The sequence below is a fragment of the Gnatocerus cornutus genome, chromosome 8 (genome assembly GCF_029298725.1).
Source record: "Gnatocerus cornutus isolate USDA-ARS CGAHR chromosome 8, icGnaCorn1.1, whole genome shotgun sequence".
Classification (NCBI taxonomy): Eukaryota; Metazoa; Arthropoda; class Insecta; order Coleoptera; family Tenebrionidae; genus Gnatocerus; species Gnatocerus cornutus.
Genome location: NC_142240.1, coordinates 16,737,632 through 16,753,859, shown reverse-complemented (window position 1 = coordinate 16,753,859; position 16,228 = coordinate 16,737,632). Strand labels below are relative to the sequence as shown.

Here is a 16,228-nt window from a genome sequence, read left to right as displayed (position 1 = left end):
ATTTTTACGGGTGTTGTTATCAGTTTTCTAGTAGAATACAGCATTTCGCAATATTTTTCTTGTGCTTTTTAAGTCTTTCATGTGGAGTCAACACAGCCTTACATCAAACCCAGCAATTTGAGGTTAGGAATGTGTCAAGTGGAAAAACAAATAGTTATTTTTTCGGCATAAATTCAACTATTTAGTAAGTACAATTGGGTTTATTTAGCTTGTCATTTACGTAACGCCACCTCAGTGTGATTGTCTAATTGATTTTCCCCTCATTGGGGGCTTCATCTCCTTTAAGTAAACTAGTTTTTCCCAGAGCTACAATGAGCGAAATCGTCGTCGGGATCGACTTGGGCACGACGAACTCTTGCGTCTGTGTTCACATGGGCAACAAACTAAAAATCTTGGAGAACAAGGAAGGAGGAAGGATAACTCCTTCTTTCGTGTTCTTCACTGACCAAAACGTCGCCATTGTGGGGCAATACGCCAAACGCATGGCCGACTCCAAGCCCGAGTACGGAATCTATGGTACCCCCTTTCTATAAAAACTACCTAATAATCATCTTTCCCTTCCAGAGATCAAGCGACTCGTCGGTCGAAACTTCGATGACCCCTACGTGAAAAACAACCTCAATTACCTTCCTTTTCAAGTAAAAAATATAAACAACGAACCCTTGGTGGTCGTCCAAACCAAGACCCAAATAATCAAGAAACGACCCCAAGATTTGTGTGCTTTAATTTTAGAGAAAATCAAGACGGACGTTCAGGCTAAACTGGGGCAGAACGTGAACAAAGCTGTGATTACTGTGCCTGCTTATTTTACTATAGCGCAACGAGAGGCTACTTTAGCCGCCGCCAAACAAGCGGGTTTCAGCGTGTTGAAGTTGCTTAACGAGCCGACAGCGGCGGCATTAAGCTACTACTATGAACAATCCCCAGTTTCTGAAGAAGAAACGTACTCTCTTGTGTACGATTTAGGGGGTGGTACGTTTGATGTGGCGATTTTACGACGAAGAGGGTTGAATATTGATATCGTGGGGGTTGACGGGGAAACCCATCTTGGAGGACACGACTTGGATAACAAGTTAGTCGAGTATTGTTGTCAGGTGCTCATAGAAAAGTACAATTACAATCCAAAGAACGATCGGCGCAGTATGAGGCGATTGAACAACGAATGCGAAGAAGCGAAGAAGATTCTCTCGGTGGTCGATGAAACTAACGTTATTTTAAACGCGATGTTGGCGGAACCCAATACTGTGGAAATCCCCATCACCAGAGTGAAATTCGAAGACATGGCGACGACTTTCTTTCAACAAACCATCGAGATCGTGGATCGCTGCTTGAAAAAAGTTAATCTAACGAAAGATGATATCTGTGAAGTCATTTTAGCTGGGGGCTCCACACGAATTCCAAAGGTTCAGACGTTGTTGAGCTCTTACTTCAACGGCAAAGAACTGACGAAATTTGTGAACCCCGACGAATGCGTGGCTGAAGGTGCTGCAATTCAAGCCGCCATGCTTTCAGCAGATGCCCAACAAGCCATCACCAAAATGAAAGTAACAGATGTCACCGCGTTATCTTTGGGGATTAGTAATTTCGTTGATGTAATGACGTTTTTAATTCAGCGAAATACTCCGATTCCTGTTAGCAACACAACGAAAAGAATCACAGTTTATAACAACCAGACTAACATGACATTTGATGTTTACGAAGGGGAGCGTTTGGATGCGAAGAAGAATCATTATTTGGGGGTTTTAGAAATAACGGATTTGTCTCCGGCGCCTCCAGGAAAATGCACGGTTTCAGTGACCATGAGCATCGACGATAACGGGATTCTTACAGTCAGTGCAACGGAAACGGTAAGCAATAAGACGAAGGATTTGAAGATTGCTTATACGAGGGGTACTAGGAGTGAAACAGAAGTCACCAATGTTGTGGTAGACGCAAGAGAAAACAAAACTGAAGATGAGAGATTCTCTCGGTTCGCTGATGTTAAAGGACATCTGATCAAGTACTGTGTCCGAGCGATGTATAATTTTGAAAAGAAAGGTCTTACGATAACGTTCAAAGAGGCGTACGATAAGTGTGCCGTTGTCGCCAAGGTTTTGAAGAACATGGACTTAGAAAAGGAGCAAGAAGTGCGCAAGCTGCAAAAAGAGGTCTTTGATATGTGCAAACAAGTCCAACAGAAGTACGAATTTGTCGACATGCCCTAGGAGATAAAACAATTTCTGTTAATATATCATTTATTTTTTACATTCTGTTCATATAAGATTATTTCTTAAGTACTCAATTATATTATGTAATATTTTATCACTTCTCTGGTTTTTCTGTGCGCCCCCGGAGCAACCATCTCGTTGATATTACTCCAACGGTTGTAACAACCCCAATAGTACCTAGAATATCAAGCAGATACAGCTCGTACCATCGGAGATCCATCCCTGAAAACCTCAAGTGTTGTCCTGTCTTGTACTTCAACACGTGTTCAATCCAATACATCGCCAACTCCATGGGTTTTACAACGCGGTCGTGGTACAACTCCGACCTCATCTTCACAGTTTCTTTGTACTTTGGATCCTCCAGCATTCTAGTAATCGCTCCGTAAAGATTCTTTTCGGATAATTGAGAATAAGGGAGAGTCAACGCGAACCCCAAACGCTCTGCTTTCGCTAGGTTCATCTTCTGGTCACCAAAAATGGGAATCCCGAGGATTGGAACAGCAAAATGTACAGCTTCGGTGGTACTGAGCAAACCCCCATGACTGACAAAAAGCTTGAGGTTTCTGTGGGCTATAATTGCACGTTAAAGTGATTTGGAAGTTGAGATGTTTTACCGAGAATTTCGTTTTGGGGTAACCACTCGGCGGCCATTACGTTTTGGGGTAAATCAGCAGAAGGTGCGTCACACTTCCAGACTACTCTCTGTTCTAATCTCGCGAAAACTCGAACGATTTCTTGAAGAACGTCGCGTTTTAAATTCGAAGTTTTTAAGTTGGTTCCCATGCTGAAATAAATAACCTCTTTAGTAGCCCCGTCTAAAAAGTCTTGTAGTTTTTGTGGCAAAAGCCCTGTAGTGATGTGAAAGCCCCCTATCTCCACCATTCCAGGGACTAGCGGAAAAGGGTCTGAAATACTGTAGTGTGACCCTAGCAGCATTAAACTAGCATTGTACATGACATCCTCCAGGTCCATAGTCTTCGGAAAATACTTCTTAAGGAGTCTATCGTGTTTTGGAAACGTAACGTAGTGTTTATACAGGGTCCGGCAACACTTGTGTCCACCCCCAAAATCATCTTTAATTTTAAAGATAAAACTTTCAAAATTTGCAAACGCTCACAGTTAACAAAGCTCTAGAAGCTGACGCCAAAATTTGTTTTTTATCACTGATAGTTTTGGCGTCGCGACGCTTTGAAAATGTAATTTTTAGTTAATTGTGAAAGTTTGTGATATCAACCCCTAATTTAATTTTTTTTCAATATAAATATATTTAAAATATCTTAGTTGTTATATTAGATTTAATGCAAATTGTCTTCAAAATTTGAGAAAAAAATGCTGTTTTATCAAGTTAGTTTTCAATTTCATTACGTCAAAATTGGGAACTACGTTTACACCCATCTGTCAACATCTTGTGTCACAAATGACACCTATTCTTTAGCTCGCTTTAGATTGTAACAAAAGTCTTACTTGGTGAAATTGTCGCTTTTTCGATGTTAATTAACGATTTGTGGTGTCCATAAAGTGCAACATGCCCGTGTTAATCAAAATTAGCCTTTATAAAAGTGAATGAAGTGACTTGTGAAATTTTGGTGTAAACGTAGTTTGCCACTGTGCCGTCATAATTTTGAAAACTAACTTGATAAAGCAGCGTTTTTTTCGCAAATTTTAAACACAATTTGTATTAGATTAAAACAAAAATTCAAATATTTTTGTTACAGTTATGTCGAAAAAAATTTGAATTCGCGAATATTTCCGCAAAAACTCAAAAATCGCTAAAAATTAGGCTTCTTGGGCGTCGCGACGCTAAACAAACCGTGATAAAAAACAATTTTTTTTGTCAGCTTCTAGAGCTTCGTCAACTGTGAGCGTATGCAAATTTTCAAAATTTTGTCTTTAAAATTAAAGACGATTTTGGGGGTGGACACAAGTGTTGCCGGACCCTGTATAGAGCATCAAAAAGGTAAACCACCGCGTTTTTCGCTCTTTCGCCCAACGACATGCTCGTTGAAAACGGAAGTTTCGTAATGGGCATATAAGAGGGTAGATTTGGGTTCCCCATCAAGTTATTATTCCACTCTGATGGTCCTATTGAACTAAACAGTACCAAAGGAGCTCCAAAATGTCGCGCAAAACCCATTAAAGCCTCACAAAAGAACTGTTCAACGATGACAAGGTCAAAAGTTGCATCAGAATGCAACAAATTTTGCACATTAGGTTCCTTCAAGACTTCCTCAGTGATGGCCAGTCCTGATTTCTGAGTTCCCATCAAAGTCGTGGTCGCAGGAAGATTCTCACTTTTGAACATATCAATGTCTGGGAGCAAAAGATAAAGTTTTATGACCTGAAAAGCATTCGCTTACCTTTGTAAAGTTTTAGAGGACCCTTTGCGAAGATTGTCTTGTAATTGCTGTGGTTTATTGAAGGGGCGTATGGACTTATGACGGTGACTTTGTGGTGTCTTTTGGCGAGTTCTAACATCAGTTTTTCTCCGAGAAAAAACTGGCTGTAACCTGGAGCTGGGAAGACTCCCAAAATGTGGGCGCAGTTTGTTGAGGAAATTATAAATAGCAGGAAAAGAAGAAAAAGTGGTCTGCGGGACATGGCCAGGAATGAAATTGCAATTGTTGTTTGGTTATGTTTATCTTTTTTGATAGGGGAAATCTGGAAGAAATAGTAAATAAAATAAATAAATGAGATTATAAATTAATAAAATACGTCACTGATTCGTGTAATCTTCAATTTTTTGATGGATGCTTTTTAAAGGGTGTTTGGAGTTTAGGCTACCAATTCAAAAATCTAAAATTTTTTGTTCTAAAATTTTGTAATTTAGTGGAGTCAATACACGACTCAAAAGTAATAACTTCCCGAAATTTCATACCTGTAGCATCAAAATTACTAAATTACGAATTTTAGTGGAGGATGTGGGAATTCTTTGCTTGGTTTTGAAAATGAAAATTTTAAAAATTTGGGTCTTTGGGTCTACAATTTTGCAATTTGATACAGTTAATAAACGACTCCAAACTAGTAACTTCCCTAAATTTCATAACTGTAGCACTAAAAATATTTCTTTTCTGAGACCTAAAAATAAATTGTTTCTAATCCATCACTGTGAATATTACAAATTTTTAAACAGGTTTCTAAATCTAATTATTCAGTTGATTTCTTTCTTATTTACGGCACAATCTGTTACTTATTAGTGCTCATTTCACGCAGAATCCAAAACTCAGCGACATTTTCACGTACGTCAATAAAGAACCGAAGTAATAGCGTTTAAATTTGTGAATAGTGAATTTTTAGTTCATATATGTAAAAACCTCGATAACTCCAAAACTAAGACGCGGTTTTCACCATCGTTTTTCTCGCGCTGTTTTAGATAAGAATACGAATTCGAAAATTTAAAAAAAATAAGATAAGAACTGGTATAATTGTATAATTTTAGACCCGCATTGTTAAAGTTTTTTTGCCCTTTGCTTTGAGAATTTCTTTACCTAACTACCAATAAATTCTTCAGTTAAGTGCCGTCTTTCGTCCGGACATGATTGTCTCATATTCGTGACGGATTATCGCAGTTTTTCTGTGGCCCAAACGGCACTAATTTTAGTGTTGTTTTTGACGGTGTGCAACGAGTTGGTGAGTTGACATTCTCTGTTTACGTTTTTACCTAAATTGTTTATTTAATGAGCTTCGCCTCGATTAAAAATATCATGATTCGTAAAGGAAAATACCACTTTTCTTAACACGTCAACAGAATGTTATTATACGCGAGTATAATACAAGATTTTATCCAAAGAATTTGTTGGCGTCAGATAAAACATTACACGAACTGGTAGAAGTGACCAATTTTTGGCATTTAAAATGCCAGAATGCCCGCATTGTTGTCATGTAAATGTGACATTACTTTATAGCTCTAGAGAAATTATAGCGTACTTTACCTGTCTCAAATGAATGAGTAAAAGCACTTTATTAGTGCATTTTGCATAAGAGTTATATTTCTATTATTGTATTATTATATGTACATCTCCATTTGGGTAGAACTTTTTTTCTTTTTTGGCTCATAAAATGAAATGTTTCATGATGGCGACATCATGTTCACTCCTGTCGCTCGCAGCAGAACACGTTGTAAAATTCTTACAGCTTTTTTTTTGTCAAGCACTTTTAAATATTTTTGTTGTAAAGTTGGTCCAATGAAATGTATTGTATATTTTTAATTTTTTGCTAAACATAGGACATAATTAAATTTATTTTTTTTAGGCAATTAAATTTTATTTTTATTTGTTTATTTGGGTCTCATTTTATATGCACTGGGCGAGTAAAAGGTTTTATGTTTTTTGTATTTTTGCTGCAAATGTATGCAAAAATGAGAATTTCAACAAAATATTTGGGGGAGGTTTTTGACGACTCAAATTTTGCGCAGTAATAAAAATAGTGAAATTTTTTCATGTTTATGATTTTATTATTAGAGCCTCGGTTTCTCTTATTCTAGTTCTTCGACTAAAAAAAGCCAAATATTCCCAACAGTGAGAACCTGATTATTTTGGATCCGTTGCCACATTTTGAATTAATTAATTCTTTTGATTCCTTTTTCTTATCGAATTCAGAGATCTTTAATTAATAGTTTTAAAATTATTTAAAAATGCAAAATGTGTCTATAAAATATGGAGAGAATCACCACGAAACTCGAATATCAATTTTTCCTAAAATCCTGTTCACTAACGAGCATACCTTAAATTTCCGAACTTTGAAATGCGCCAAAGAAGTGTGAAATTCAATGTAAATTTAATTGAAAATAAACTTTAAGTGAAATAAGTCATGCAAGAACTGAATTTCATTACGCCACGTAAATTTATTAAAAATATTGCATCCTTTGTGCTTGTCACGCAAGAAATTACTGCAAAACAAATTATTTCTTTCTATAGGAGCTGTAATAGGCTACCGGACCGTTTTTTTTTTATTTCAAAAAATAAATCTGTCCAGTCTGAAAACATTAAAAATCAGTGTCCATTTTTTTTGTGCACTTTATTTATACCAAAAAAAATTATTTAAAAAATAGATAGTTTCAAACACGCGCCTTGGTGACGTAACAACTTCTTAGTCGACGCCTATTGGGTGTAGGTAATGCCGAGGTCATTGGTGAAAACGATGAAGTTGAGTTTGAATTGAGGTTATGAATGCATAAAATGTGTGTGCAGAACGTGAATTGCTGTAGTTTTTGTATCTTTCTTACTTTAGGGCTGCAATAATCGAAAAGCGAAAATGGACAGATGACGTTCGGTGCAGATGATTCCTGAGCTGACTTATGAAAACAAAACTTCTGATTGGTTGACGCAAGTGTGCTATAAATCGGAAACCAGTTAGGAATTATAACGATTACTCTATCTCACTCTCACCAATGCAACATTCCGTTGACGTATGCGTTTTCTCAATTCATATGCATAGAAAGGAGTTATGACGTAGTCACTAAAGACTTATTTAAACTAACAGCGCGAAGCTGGATTTCAAACGAATATTTAGCTAATAATTCCGACCTTTGGAGAACAAAAAATCTGTTTGGTAATTGATTCATGTGTATACGTAACTCATAAGCATAATAAAGTGCATCGATTTTTCTGGTGTCCGGTAGCCTATTTGTCCATGATATTGAAACCACCTTGTTTCCAGCCAACTTGAAGCTGTATACATTACAATATTTTTCTCCGAAGACAAACAACTTAAATTACACTGGTAATTAAAAATGTACCGCATCGTCTCCGCTAAAATAATCTTATAATTATTTTTCTATTAAACTTGAGAGTTTTCAAGTTTTTTTATACGCGTCACGTAAATTCAGTGAAAATCTTCTGTGCCATTGAAACGGTTCAACACATCATATAAATTCAGCACGACTGTGCCCAGAGTGCTTTTTCGCAAGCTGGGGAGTGGAAAGTATCAGATTTGATTTTGTGTTTTTCTTAAAACTGACGAATTGACCTTATCTCTGATTGATTTATTATGCATTATTGTAAATTAAAAGCAAACAATTCAATGAGAATTTACGTTAATTTCAGCAAGGTTTTACCACGAAGTGTAATTTTTAATTTAGGAAAACAATGCAGCTCTGATCGGCTATTTCCCCACGAAATAAAACAAAATGATATCTTTAGATAATAATCTCCTTTACCACAGCTGTACCGCGCGATTTTAATCTCCGTTGTTGTCTTCTTAAAATAAATCAACTTAAATTACACTATAAAAACGGTTTGCATGTTGGATAAGTTATAACCTTCATTTCTTCACATAATTAGGAATTTCCTAATTGAACCGTTTACTCATGTTACTGTAACACATTCGTTTCATGGCTCCTGACTTCTTCAGTCTCCTCTTTCATGGAAATTATCATAACCCGGCTACAATACCTTTAAATTTGGATGAAATCATTAGATGCTGTTTCGAAACAATAAAAAACTTGTTTATCTTGAATGGAATGTCCGCAAATCAACGAACTTCATAGGCAGTTGAACATGGTAACGAAGTTGACCGTGGCTGATTCTCACTTTAATTGATCATCAGATAAAGGTGTATAAATTAAGCTGAAGTTTTATTTGTGGACTTAGTCCCGGTCTGGTCACTTGAGGATAAACAATGTCGAGATCGCAGTGGCTTTTTATTATCGGCTGTGTTTTGTTTTGTGATCTTTGGAAAAAGGACCAATGTGCCACAGGACAACCAAATATTGTGTTTATTGTCGCCGATGACTTGGTAAGAAAACACGAATTTTCCCGGAAGCTGTTTATTTGCTACGCAAACAGAGATGAATTACTAGGTAGCATTGTAAAGCGATTTTTTGTTGCGATGATGGAAATCAGGTTTTTTGTAAACATTGTATTCGAGATATTAAATGACAAGTTTTCGAGTCTTCGGTGCCCAAGGTTAAAAACAGACATTTTGTGTAAGCTTTGCAAGTTGTTTCTTACCTCCAGGAAATTTTCACTCAAGTTAACTTTACGACTTGTTCGTTTCAAAATTTATACAATACTATCAGGTATCTTACAAGTACTCATTAAATAAAATTAATTTCTTCATATGTGGTTTATAAAATTTCTTGTGAATATTTCAAAACAATAAGTTAATGTTAATTGTTTTAATAAAATAGAAAACTTGTGTTATGATGCGCTATCTAAAATGTTCATCGGTAGTTTTATCTGCCCATTAAAAATATTATTTCATGTCCGAGTTCGAAAAATCCCAAATTTATTAGCATTAATTCAAATCGTTTTTTACCTTGTTGAATTTCTAATTAATTTTAATCAGTGTAAATTGGGCATTTAATTACGTCAAATATTAATGACGTAACGAAGTGTCCAACCGTGAAAAGTAATAACAATAACATTAATTTGGAATAATTTTCATAGAAATAATAATAAATTATTAATTGGAATTCATGTTAAAAATAAAGTGATCAATATTCATTGAAATAATTATTATGATTCTCTTTTCAAAGAATATTTATTTTAATGAATAATTACACATCTGACTTTTATTAATCCGAAAAGAAGTTTTTTAAGCTTTGACATTTTTAAAAGCTTAAATTTTAAAGAAGGTTTTGACTAAAAATATTCAATATTGATTAAAAACAGAATTTACAAATTTATATTTTTTAAAGGTCGTGATTTATAATAGTTTGAAATTTAAACAATGAAACAATGAATTTTTATGTGTTGTAGTTTTGAAGATTTGAAGCATTAAAAATTTGACAAATAAAAATTGTAATATCTTAAAAACTAACAAAGATACAATTTTTTATAAAATAAAATCGTTGGAAATATTTGGTTCTTTGTAAATGAAAATTTTCTAAAATCACTATTTTTGGTTCTCAAATTTTGCACTTTGGCACAACTAATGAACACTGTAGAAATAGTAACGTAGCCAAATTTCATTGTCGTAGCTTAGAAACTGACAAAGTTACGAATTTTAATAAAAAGAAGTTTAAAATTCTTGGTTCGTCCTAAAATATATTTTTTTTAAATCTTCATTTCTTGTTTTAAAATGTTGTACTTTGGCACAGCTAATGAACACTTTATATATAATAACCTCTCCAAATTTCATTATCACAGCTTAAAAAATAGCAAAGGTATGAATTTTAATAAAAAAAAATTAAATTCTGGTTTTGTCCTTAAATAAAATTTGTTAAATTTTTTATTTTTTGCTCTAATATTAGTACTTTGGCACAGTTAATGACATTTTAGTAATGGTTTTATCTCAAAATTTTATTGTCATAACTTGAAAACTAACAAAAATATGAATTTGTAGAAAAATTTCTTTATATTTGTTATAGTTCTGGAAATAACTAGGTTCAAAAATCTAAAAAAATTCTTGAAAACCAGAAACTTTTTGATTCTGCTCGAAATTCAGCGTAAAATGAGTTAGTACGGAACTTAAATTTTCAAAAACTTTTATTAAAATATGGTATTTAATGCGGCACTGTTGCACATCTAAAAGCTTTTTATTGGTGTCAAATTTTAAACCAGAAAAATTAAAAAAAATAATTTTTAACACAAACACAAAATTGCTAAATTTCTCTTTAACTCCATAACTCATTAGTCATTACATCAGTCAATAAGGTTTTAATACTTTCGAAATGGGAAGTTATTACAAAGTAGAAAGACCTCCTGACTCCGAATCTGAAGTCCATTTTGCTTTATCAGGTCTTGATTCAAAGATTTTTTTGAAACATATTTTTTTTATTTTATTTATTATCTTTAGTTTTTCTTAAAAATGCTCGAGACTCTCTTGGAAGCCAATTTATTAGGCTTTCCAGCGACCTATTAAAATTTTCGCTAGGGTCAGTAGTTCTCATAATATTTTTGAAAAATTGATTTCACGTCCCAAAAATCGCAGTTTTTAAGGATTTTTATGTGCTATATTGCAAGAATTATTGTATCAAATTTTAATTACTACAAAGATTGAGATTAAATTTTTTTTAAATGTCAATAATTTTTCGACGATTTCATTTAAATATTAATGCGATTGCTTACAGAATAGTAATTTCTAAACATAATGTTCGCTGTTATAAAAAGAAACGAACTAGCAAAAAACCCAATTTTATTTAAGTGAGATAAAATTCGCAGTAGTTTAATACAAGTAGGATAGCATTAAATTCAAACTTTAAGTATTTGAAATTTACAAAAAAACGTAAATGAACTTTTCGCGACGATACCGTGTAAAATAAACAGAACTTTCCGACATTACCGAAAACTCGAGCACGTCTGCAAGGACATTAAAATCGGAGACGAAAAGTATAACTTATGAAGTTTCACAATGAAAGAAATATATTCCGGACTGGGAACTTCCCTCTACTTCATCGAATGAAGCGCTCCGAAAAAATATGAGACAATCATGACGAAGTAGCTGCTAATAATAATAATTACAAATAAAAATAATTTGAGCCATCCCAAGTGATATAGACACTAAATCACAGTTTCGTGCGCTTTATATCTTCCTTCCTCAAACAATACTTTCGTGATGGCAATCTTCACGGAAGTGCAAGCTGCTGAACGTTTAAACACTTCTTTATTCTTTAACCTTAACCTCGTCTACGGTTTTGAACAAGGAAGAAATTCAGATAAAACAATCTTGAGCATTGTATTGTGTTCACGCGAGGAGGGAACGAGTCATAAATCAAACCTCTTTAGAATCCTGACGAGTTTAAGCTGAAATTTGCTCTAATTAGGTTGAAGTTAGATGACATTGCGTTATTTTTTGGTACAACGGTTGTGATAAATCATTAGGAAAGTTTTCACATAAATATAGATGCGGGAATAATTGTTTTAATTTGGATGTTTCCCGAAAAGGGTTGTTTTGAAGGGGGAATTGTAACAAATGGGTTTTATATTCTGTTATGAAACAGGCTTTATGGGTCCTCGGTGAAGCGAAAAATACGAACAATTTCTGTTTGAAGACGATAACCATCGACCCACATTCTTTTTTTTTGTCAATCTAACTCGTTTGAGACGGGTTCAAGTTTTAATTAGTTTTTTGCAATAGAGATATACCTGAATTAGCGTAAATCTGTCATCAACTAACAGTCTTGACGTCGGTGAGGTCAATGTTAAGCCAATTATCTTTTTGTACACAAAAGTCCGAATTTAATGAGACTCCAAACATCTTTTTTAATTGGGACTTTTTTAGGGATGGAATGACGTGGGATTTCATGGCAGTAATCAAATCCCCACTCCGAACATCGACGCTCTTGCTTACAACGGCATTATTCTTAACAGTCACTACTCGCAGTCCTTCGGGACTCCCTCAAGAGCCGCTCTTTTAACAGGGAAATACCCCATGAAGTTAGGTTGGTATTGTAGAGTTGTAATTGTTTGAAATTGCGGGAAATTTTCAAGGGATGCAAGGACCCTCAATCACGCCAGGGGAATCCCGGAGTTTACCCGAGGGAAAGCTCATTTCCGAGTATTTCAAAGTATGTAACTTTTTTGCAATAAACCGTACCAATCGCATGTGTTAGGAAATGGGGTATTCCACCCACCTCATCGGGAAATGGAATCTCGGCCACTCTCGATGGAACGACACTCCAACCTCGCGAGGCTTTGACCACTTCTTAGGTTTCTACAACGGTTTCACCAGTTACTACGACTACGTTACAAACTGGAAGGTTGATTTTTATCTTTCGCCGCTCTGATGATCACAGTTCTGGTTTTAGTTAAATGGTAAAGAGTACAGTGGGTTCGACCTCCGTCGCGACACTTTACCTTCATGGAACGACGCCGGAAAGTACGCCACTGACCTTTTTACGGACCACGCAGTTGAAACAATACAAAAGCACAACGTCAATACGCCTCTTTTCATGATGATTGCCCACTTGGCTGTTCACAGAGGCAACGAAGGAAAATGGTTAGAGGCGCCTCAAGAGACTATAAATAAATTCAAACATATTCGAGATCCCAACCGACGGACCTATGCAGGTTGGATTTATTCGGGGATCTTCTTATCTAAATTAACATTTTCCAGCTATGGTTTCCAAATTGGACGACAGTGTCGGTGCCGTGTTTGAAGCTTTAGACGCTAAAAACATGCTACAAAACACTGTAATCGTTTTCATTTCGGATAACGGCGCCCCCACAGTTGGCCCAACTCATAACTGGGGCTCCAATTACCCGCTTCGTGGTATAAAAGACACTTTATTCGAAGGAGGTGTTCGAACAGTGGCGTGCATTTACAGTCCACTCTTAGTACAATCATCACGTGTCTCCACTGATCTTATTCACATAACTGATTGGTTACCAACTCTCTTTACAGCCGCAGGGGGGGATTTAGGGGTTTTAGACCCCGAACTCGACGGAATCGACCAATGGTCTAGTATGGTCTACGACTTACCCTCAGCAAGAAACGACGTCCCCATCAACATCGACGAGAAAACAAGAAACGCAGCGTTGAGATTCTCCTACTGGAAGTTAATAGTCGGTACCAGCGAAAACGGTACTTACAACGAGTACTTCGGCGCCCCTCTTAACGAAGACATTGAGCCCCAATCCTACAACACCTCTGCAATCAACGACAGTCCAGTTGGTCGCATCGCTAAAAAAATCAACTACAATCCTCTCACCGACACCGATTTTGAGGGTCTTCGCACGGTTGCCACCTTAAAATGTTTAGACGCGAAAGCCAAGAGGAATCCTTGTGATCCTGCAAGTTCGTATTGTGCGGTGGTTACTTAGAATATGCTTATGAGATTTTCAGGTGGGGCTGTATGCTTGTACAACATTCCGAACGACCCTTGCGAGGAAAATGACTTGGCGAAGTTCTTCCCGAGCGTTGTACGAAGAATTAAACGGACTTTGGTCGATTATAGACAGGGGTTGGTCCCTCAGATTGAGACGATGAGTGATATTGATAATGCTGATCCGAAGCTTTATCAGTATGTTTGGAATCCTTGGCGCGATTGCGCCGATTCTAGTTGCACTAGTTAGGGAGATAAATAAAGAGTTTTTTTACTAATGAAATGGTGTTTTTTTGACTGAGAATAAATATAAAAAAATTACCTGCCTTTTTACTGATTTTTCATTTGTTTTTTTTTTATTTGAAAATATAAAAATGAGGTAAAGTTTCGATATTTTTTAAGTATTCGAAATTTTTTTTTTTTAGTGATTTACTATTTCCAAATTTGGTGTTTTTAGGAAACAGTCGGAAAAGAACAAGCTGACTAAATTTTACAGTTACCGACTGTGAAATACTAAAATTATAGTTGTCAAAGTGAGACTGTATTTTTTTTACGACTTTTAAATTTCAAAATTTGTAAAATCTGTGTTATTTCGTCTACAATTTTAAAACTTGGCGCCCTGAAGAAACAGTTGAAGAGTAATAAATTGACCAAATTTTACAATTATCGGCAAAGAGGTACTCAAATTATGGCACTCAGAGTAGCACTGTCGAACTTCAAATGACTTTTTCATTAAGATTCAACGGCTGAATTGCAAGAAAACAGCAGAATTCTGTACGAAATCATCAAAATTCTTAGAGAAAACCGCATATTTCGATGCAAAACGACGATTTCTCGCCGATTTTCGTTGTTTTCTGGGTTGAATTCGCAAAGAAGAGCACGAAGTCTACAAAATCATCACTTTTTATCAAGATTCAACGGCTGAATTGCACGAAAACAGCAGAATTCTGCACGAAATCATCAAAATTCTTACAGAAAACCGCATATTTCGATGCAAAACGACGATTTCTCGCTGATTTTCGTTGTTTTCTGGGTTGAATTCGCAAAGAAGAGCACGAAATCTACAAAATCATCACTTTTTACCAAGATTCAACGGGTGAATTGCAAGAAAACAGCAGAATTCTGCACGAAATCATCAAAATTCTTAGTGAAAACCACATATTTCGATGCAAAACGACGATTTCTCGCTGATTTTCGTTGTTTTCTGGCTTGAATTCGCAAAGAAGAGTACGAAATCTACAAAATCATCACTTTTTACCAAGATTCAACGGCTGAATTGCAAGAAAACAGTAGAATTCTGCACGAAATCATCAAAATTCTTAGAGAAAACCGCATATTTCGATACAAAACGACGATTTCTCGCCGATTTTCGTTGTTTTCTGGGTTGAATTCGCAAAGAAGAGCACGAAATCTACAAAATCATCACTTTTTACCAAGATTCAACGGGTGAATTGCAAGAAAACAGCAGAATTCTGCACGAAATCATCAAAATTGTTAGAGAAAACCGCATATTTCGATGCAAAACGACGATTTCTCGCCGATTTTCGTTGTTTTCTGGGTTGAATTCGCAAAGAAGAGCACGAAATCTACAAAATCATCACTTTTCATCAAGATAGCCAAATAACATAGATTTTACAAATTTTGAATTTTGAAATTTGCCGCTCTGAAGAAACATTCGAAAAGTAACAACCTGACCAAATTTTACAATTATCGGCAAAGAGGTACTCAAATTATGGCACTCAGAGTAGCACTGTCGAACTTCAAATGACTTTTTCATTTGAAAAATTTTTATTTGAGTTTATTGGTTTATTATTTTCAAATTTGGCGCTTTTAGAAAACGGTTGGAAAGGAACAACCTGTCAAAAAATTACAGTTATCGACGGAAAAATGCTAAAATTATGGTAGTCCGAGGTTTTCAATGTCTTTCAAATTTCAAAAATTTGTAAAATTTGGGTTAATTGGTTTACAATTTTGAAATTAGGCGTTCTGAAGAGACATTTGAAGAGTAACAACTTGACCAAATTTTACAATTATCGGCAGAGAGGTACTAAAATGATGGCACTCAGAGTAGACTTTTATATTTCAGAAATTTATAAAATTTCTGTTGATTGGTCTATTATTTTTAAATTTGGCGTTTTTATAAAACAGTTTAAAAAGAACAACCTGTTTAAATTTTTCAATGATTGACTGAGAAGTACTAAAATTATCATACTCAGAGTGTGACTATCGATTTTTCAACTTGTTTCAAATTTCTACATCTATAAAAATCTGTGTTAATTGGTCCACAATTTTTAAACTTGGCGCTTTAAAAAAACAG

General features: G+C 35.3%; 3 protein-coding genes across 5 annotated transcripts; 2 read left to right on the top strand and 1 right to left on the bottom strand.

The window, feature by feature from the left end:
• The first annotated feature begins 29 nt into the window (after nucleotides 1-29).
• On the top strand, nucleotides 30-2,304 carry LOC148170507 (heat shock 70 kDa protein cognate 4-like). 3 transcript variants are annotated; one of them, XM_088043988.1, is made up of 3 exons: nucleotides 30-122; nucleotides 305-516; nucleotides 565-2,304. In XM_088043988.1, exons 2-3 carry the CDS (start codon nucleotides 312-314, stop codon nucleotides 2,202-2,204), a joined length of 1,845 nt encoding a protein of 614 aa, XP_087900114.1. In that variant the 5' UTR covers nucleotides 30-122; nucleotides 305-311; the 3' UTR covers nucleotides 2,205-2,304. The 3 variants fall into 3 exon arrangements, with proteins under 3 accessions (XP_087900114.1, XP_087900113.1, XP_087900115.1); XM_088043987.1 differs by having other exon boundaries at nucleotides 93-184; XM_088043989.1 differs by having other exon boundaries at nucleotides 96-184; nucleotides 295-516.
• Nucleotides 2,283-7,689, bottom strand: LOC148170506 (UDP-glucosyltransferase 2-like). Its single transcript, XM_088043992.1, has 6 exons — nucleotides 7,592-7,689; nucleotides 7,429-7,537; nucleotides 4,565-4,865; nucleotides 4,144-4,517; nucleotides 2,822-3,257; nucleotides 2,283-2,777 (listed from the first exon to the last, which is right to left on the bottom strand). Exons 1-6 carry the CDS (start codon nucleotides 7,600-7,602, stop codon nucleotides 2,302-2,304), a joined length of 1,707 nt encoding a protein of 568 aa, XP_087900118.1. The 5' UTR covers nucleotides 7,603-7,689; the 3' UTR covers nucleotides 2,283-2,301.
• Nucleotides 7,690-8,683: 994 nt separating this feature from the next.
• LOC148170505 (arylsulfatase J-like) lies at nucleotides 8,684-14,194 on the top strand. The gene is made up of 7 exons (XM_088043990.1): nucleotides 8,684-8,939; nucleotides 12,369-12,528; nucleotides 12,578-12,654; nucleotides 12,700-12,846; nucleotides 12,895-13,156; nucleotides 13,203-13,883; nucleotides 13,932-14,194. Exons 1-7 carry the CDS (start codon nucleotides 8,823-8,825, stop codon nucleotides 14,159-14,161), a joined length of 1,674 nt encoding a protein of 557 aa, XP_087900116.1. The 5' UTR covers nucleotides 8,684-8,822; the 3' UTR covers nucleotides 14,162-14,194.
• The last annotated feature ends 2,034 nt before the right edge of the window (nucleotides 14,195-16,228 follow it).

What these genes read in the sequence shown, in the direction of transcription:
- LOC148170506 (XM_088043992.1), bottom strand. An exon ending in TTTTTGATGCTCTATACAGG is followed by an intron (nt 3,258 to 4,143) that starts GTCCGGCAACAC and finishes GGTGGACACAAG; the next exon opens with TGTTGCCGGACCCTGTATAA. An exon ending in ACCCCAAAACGAAATTCTCG is followed by an intron (nt 2,778 to 2,821) that starts GTAAAACATCTC and finishes GTGCAATTATAG; the next exon opens with CCCACAGAAACCTCAAGCTT.
- LOC148170505 (XM_088043990.1), top strand. Translation starts at nt 8,823, where the DNA reads ATGTCGAGATCGCAGTGGCTTTTTATTATCGGCTGTGTTTTGTTTTGT. An exon ending in TTATTGTCGCCGATGACTTG is followed by an intron (nt 8,940 to 12,368) that starts GTAAGAAAACAC and finishes GGACTTTTTTAG; the next exon opens with GGATGGAATGACGTGGGATT. An exon ending in GAAATACCCCATGAAGTTAG is followed by an intron (nt 12,529 to 12,577) that starts GTTGGTATTGTA and finishes GAAATTTTCAAG; the next exon opens with GGATGCAAGGACCCTCAATC.
- LOC148170507 (XM_088043988.1), top strand. Translation starts at nt 312, where the DNA reads ATGAGCGAAATCGTCGTCGGGATCGACTTGGGCACGACGAACTCTTGC. An exon ending in GCCCGAGTACGGAATCTATG is followed by an intron (nt 517 to 564) that starts GTACCCCCTTTC and finishes TTTCCCTTCCAG; the next exon opens with AGATCAAGCGACTCGTCGGT.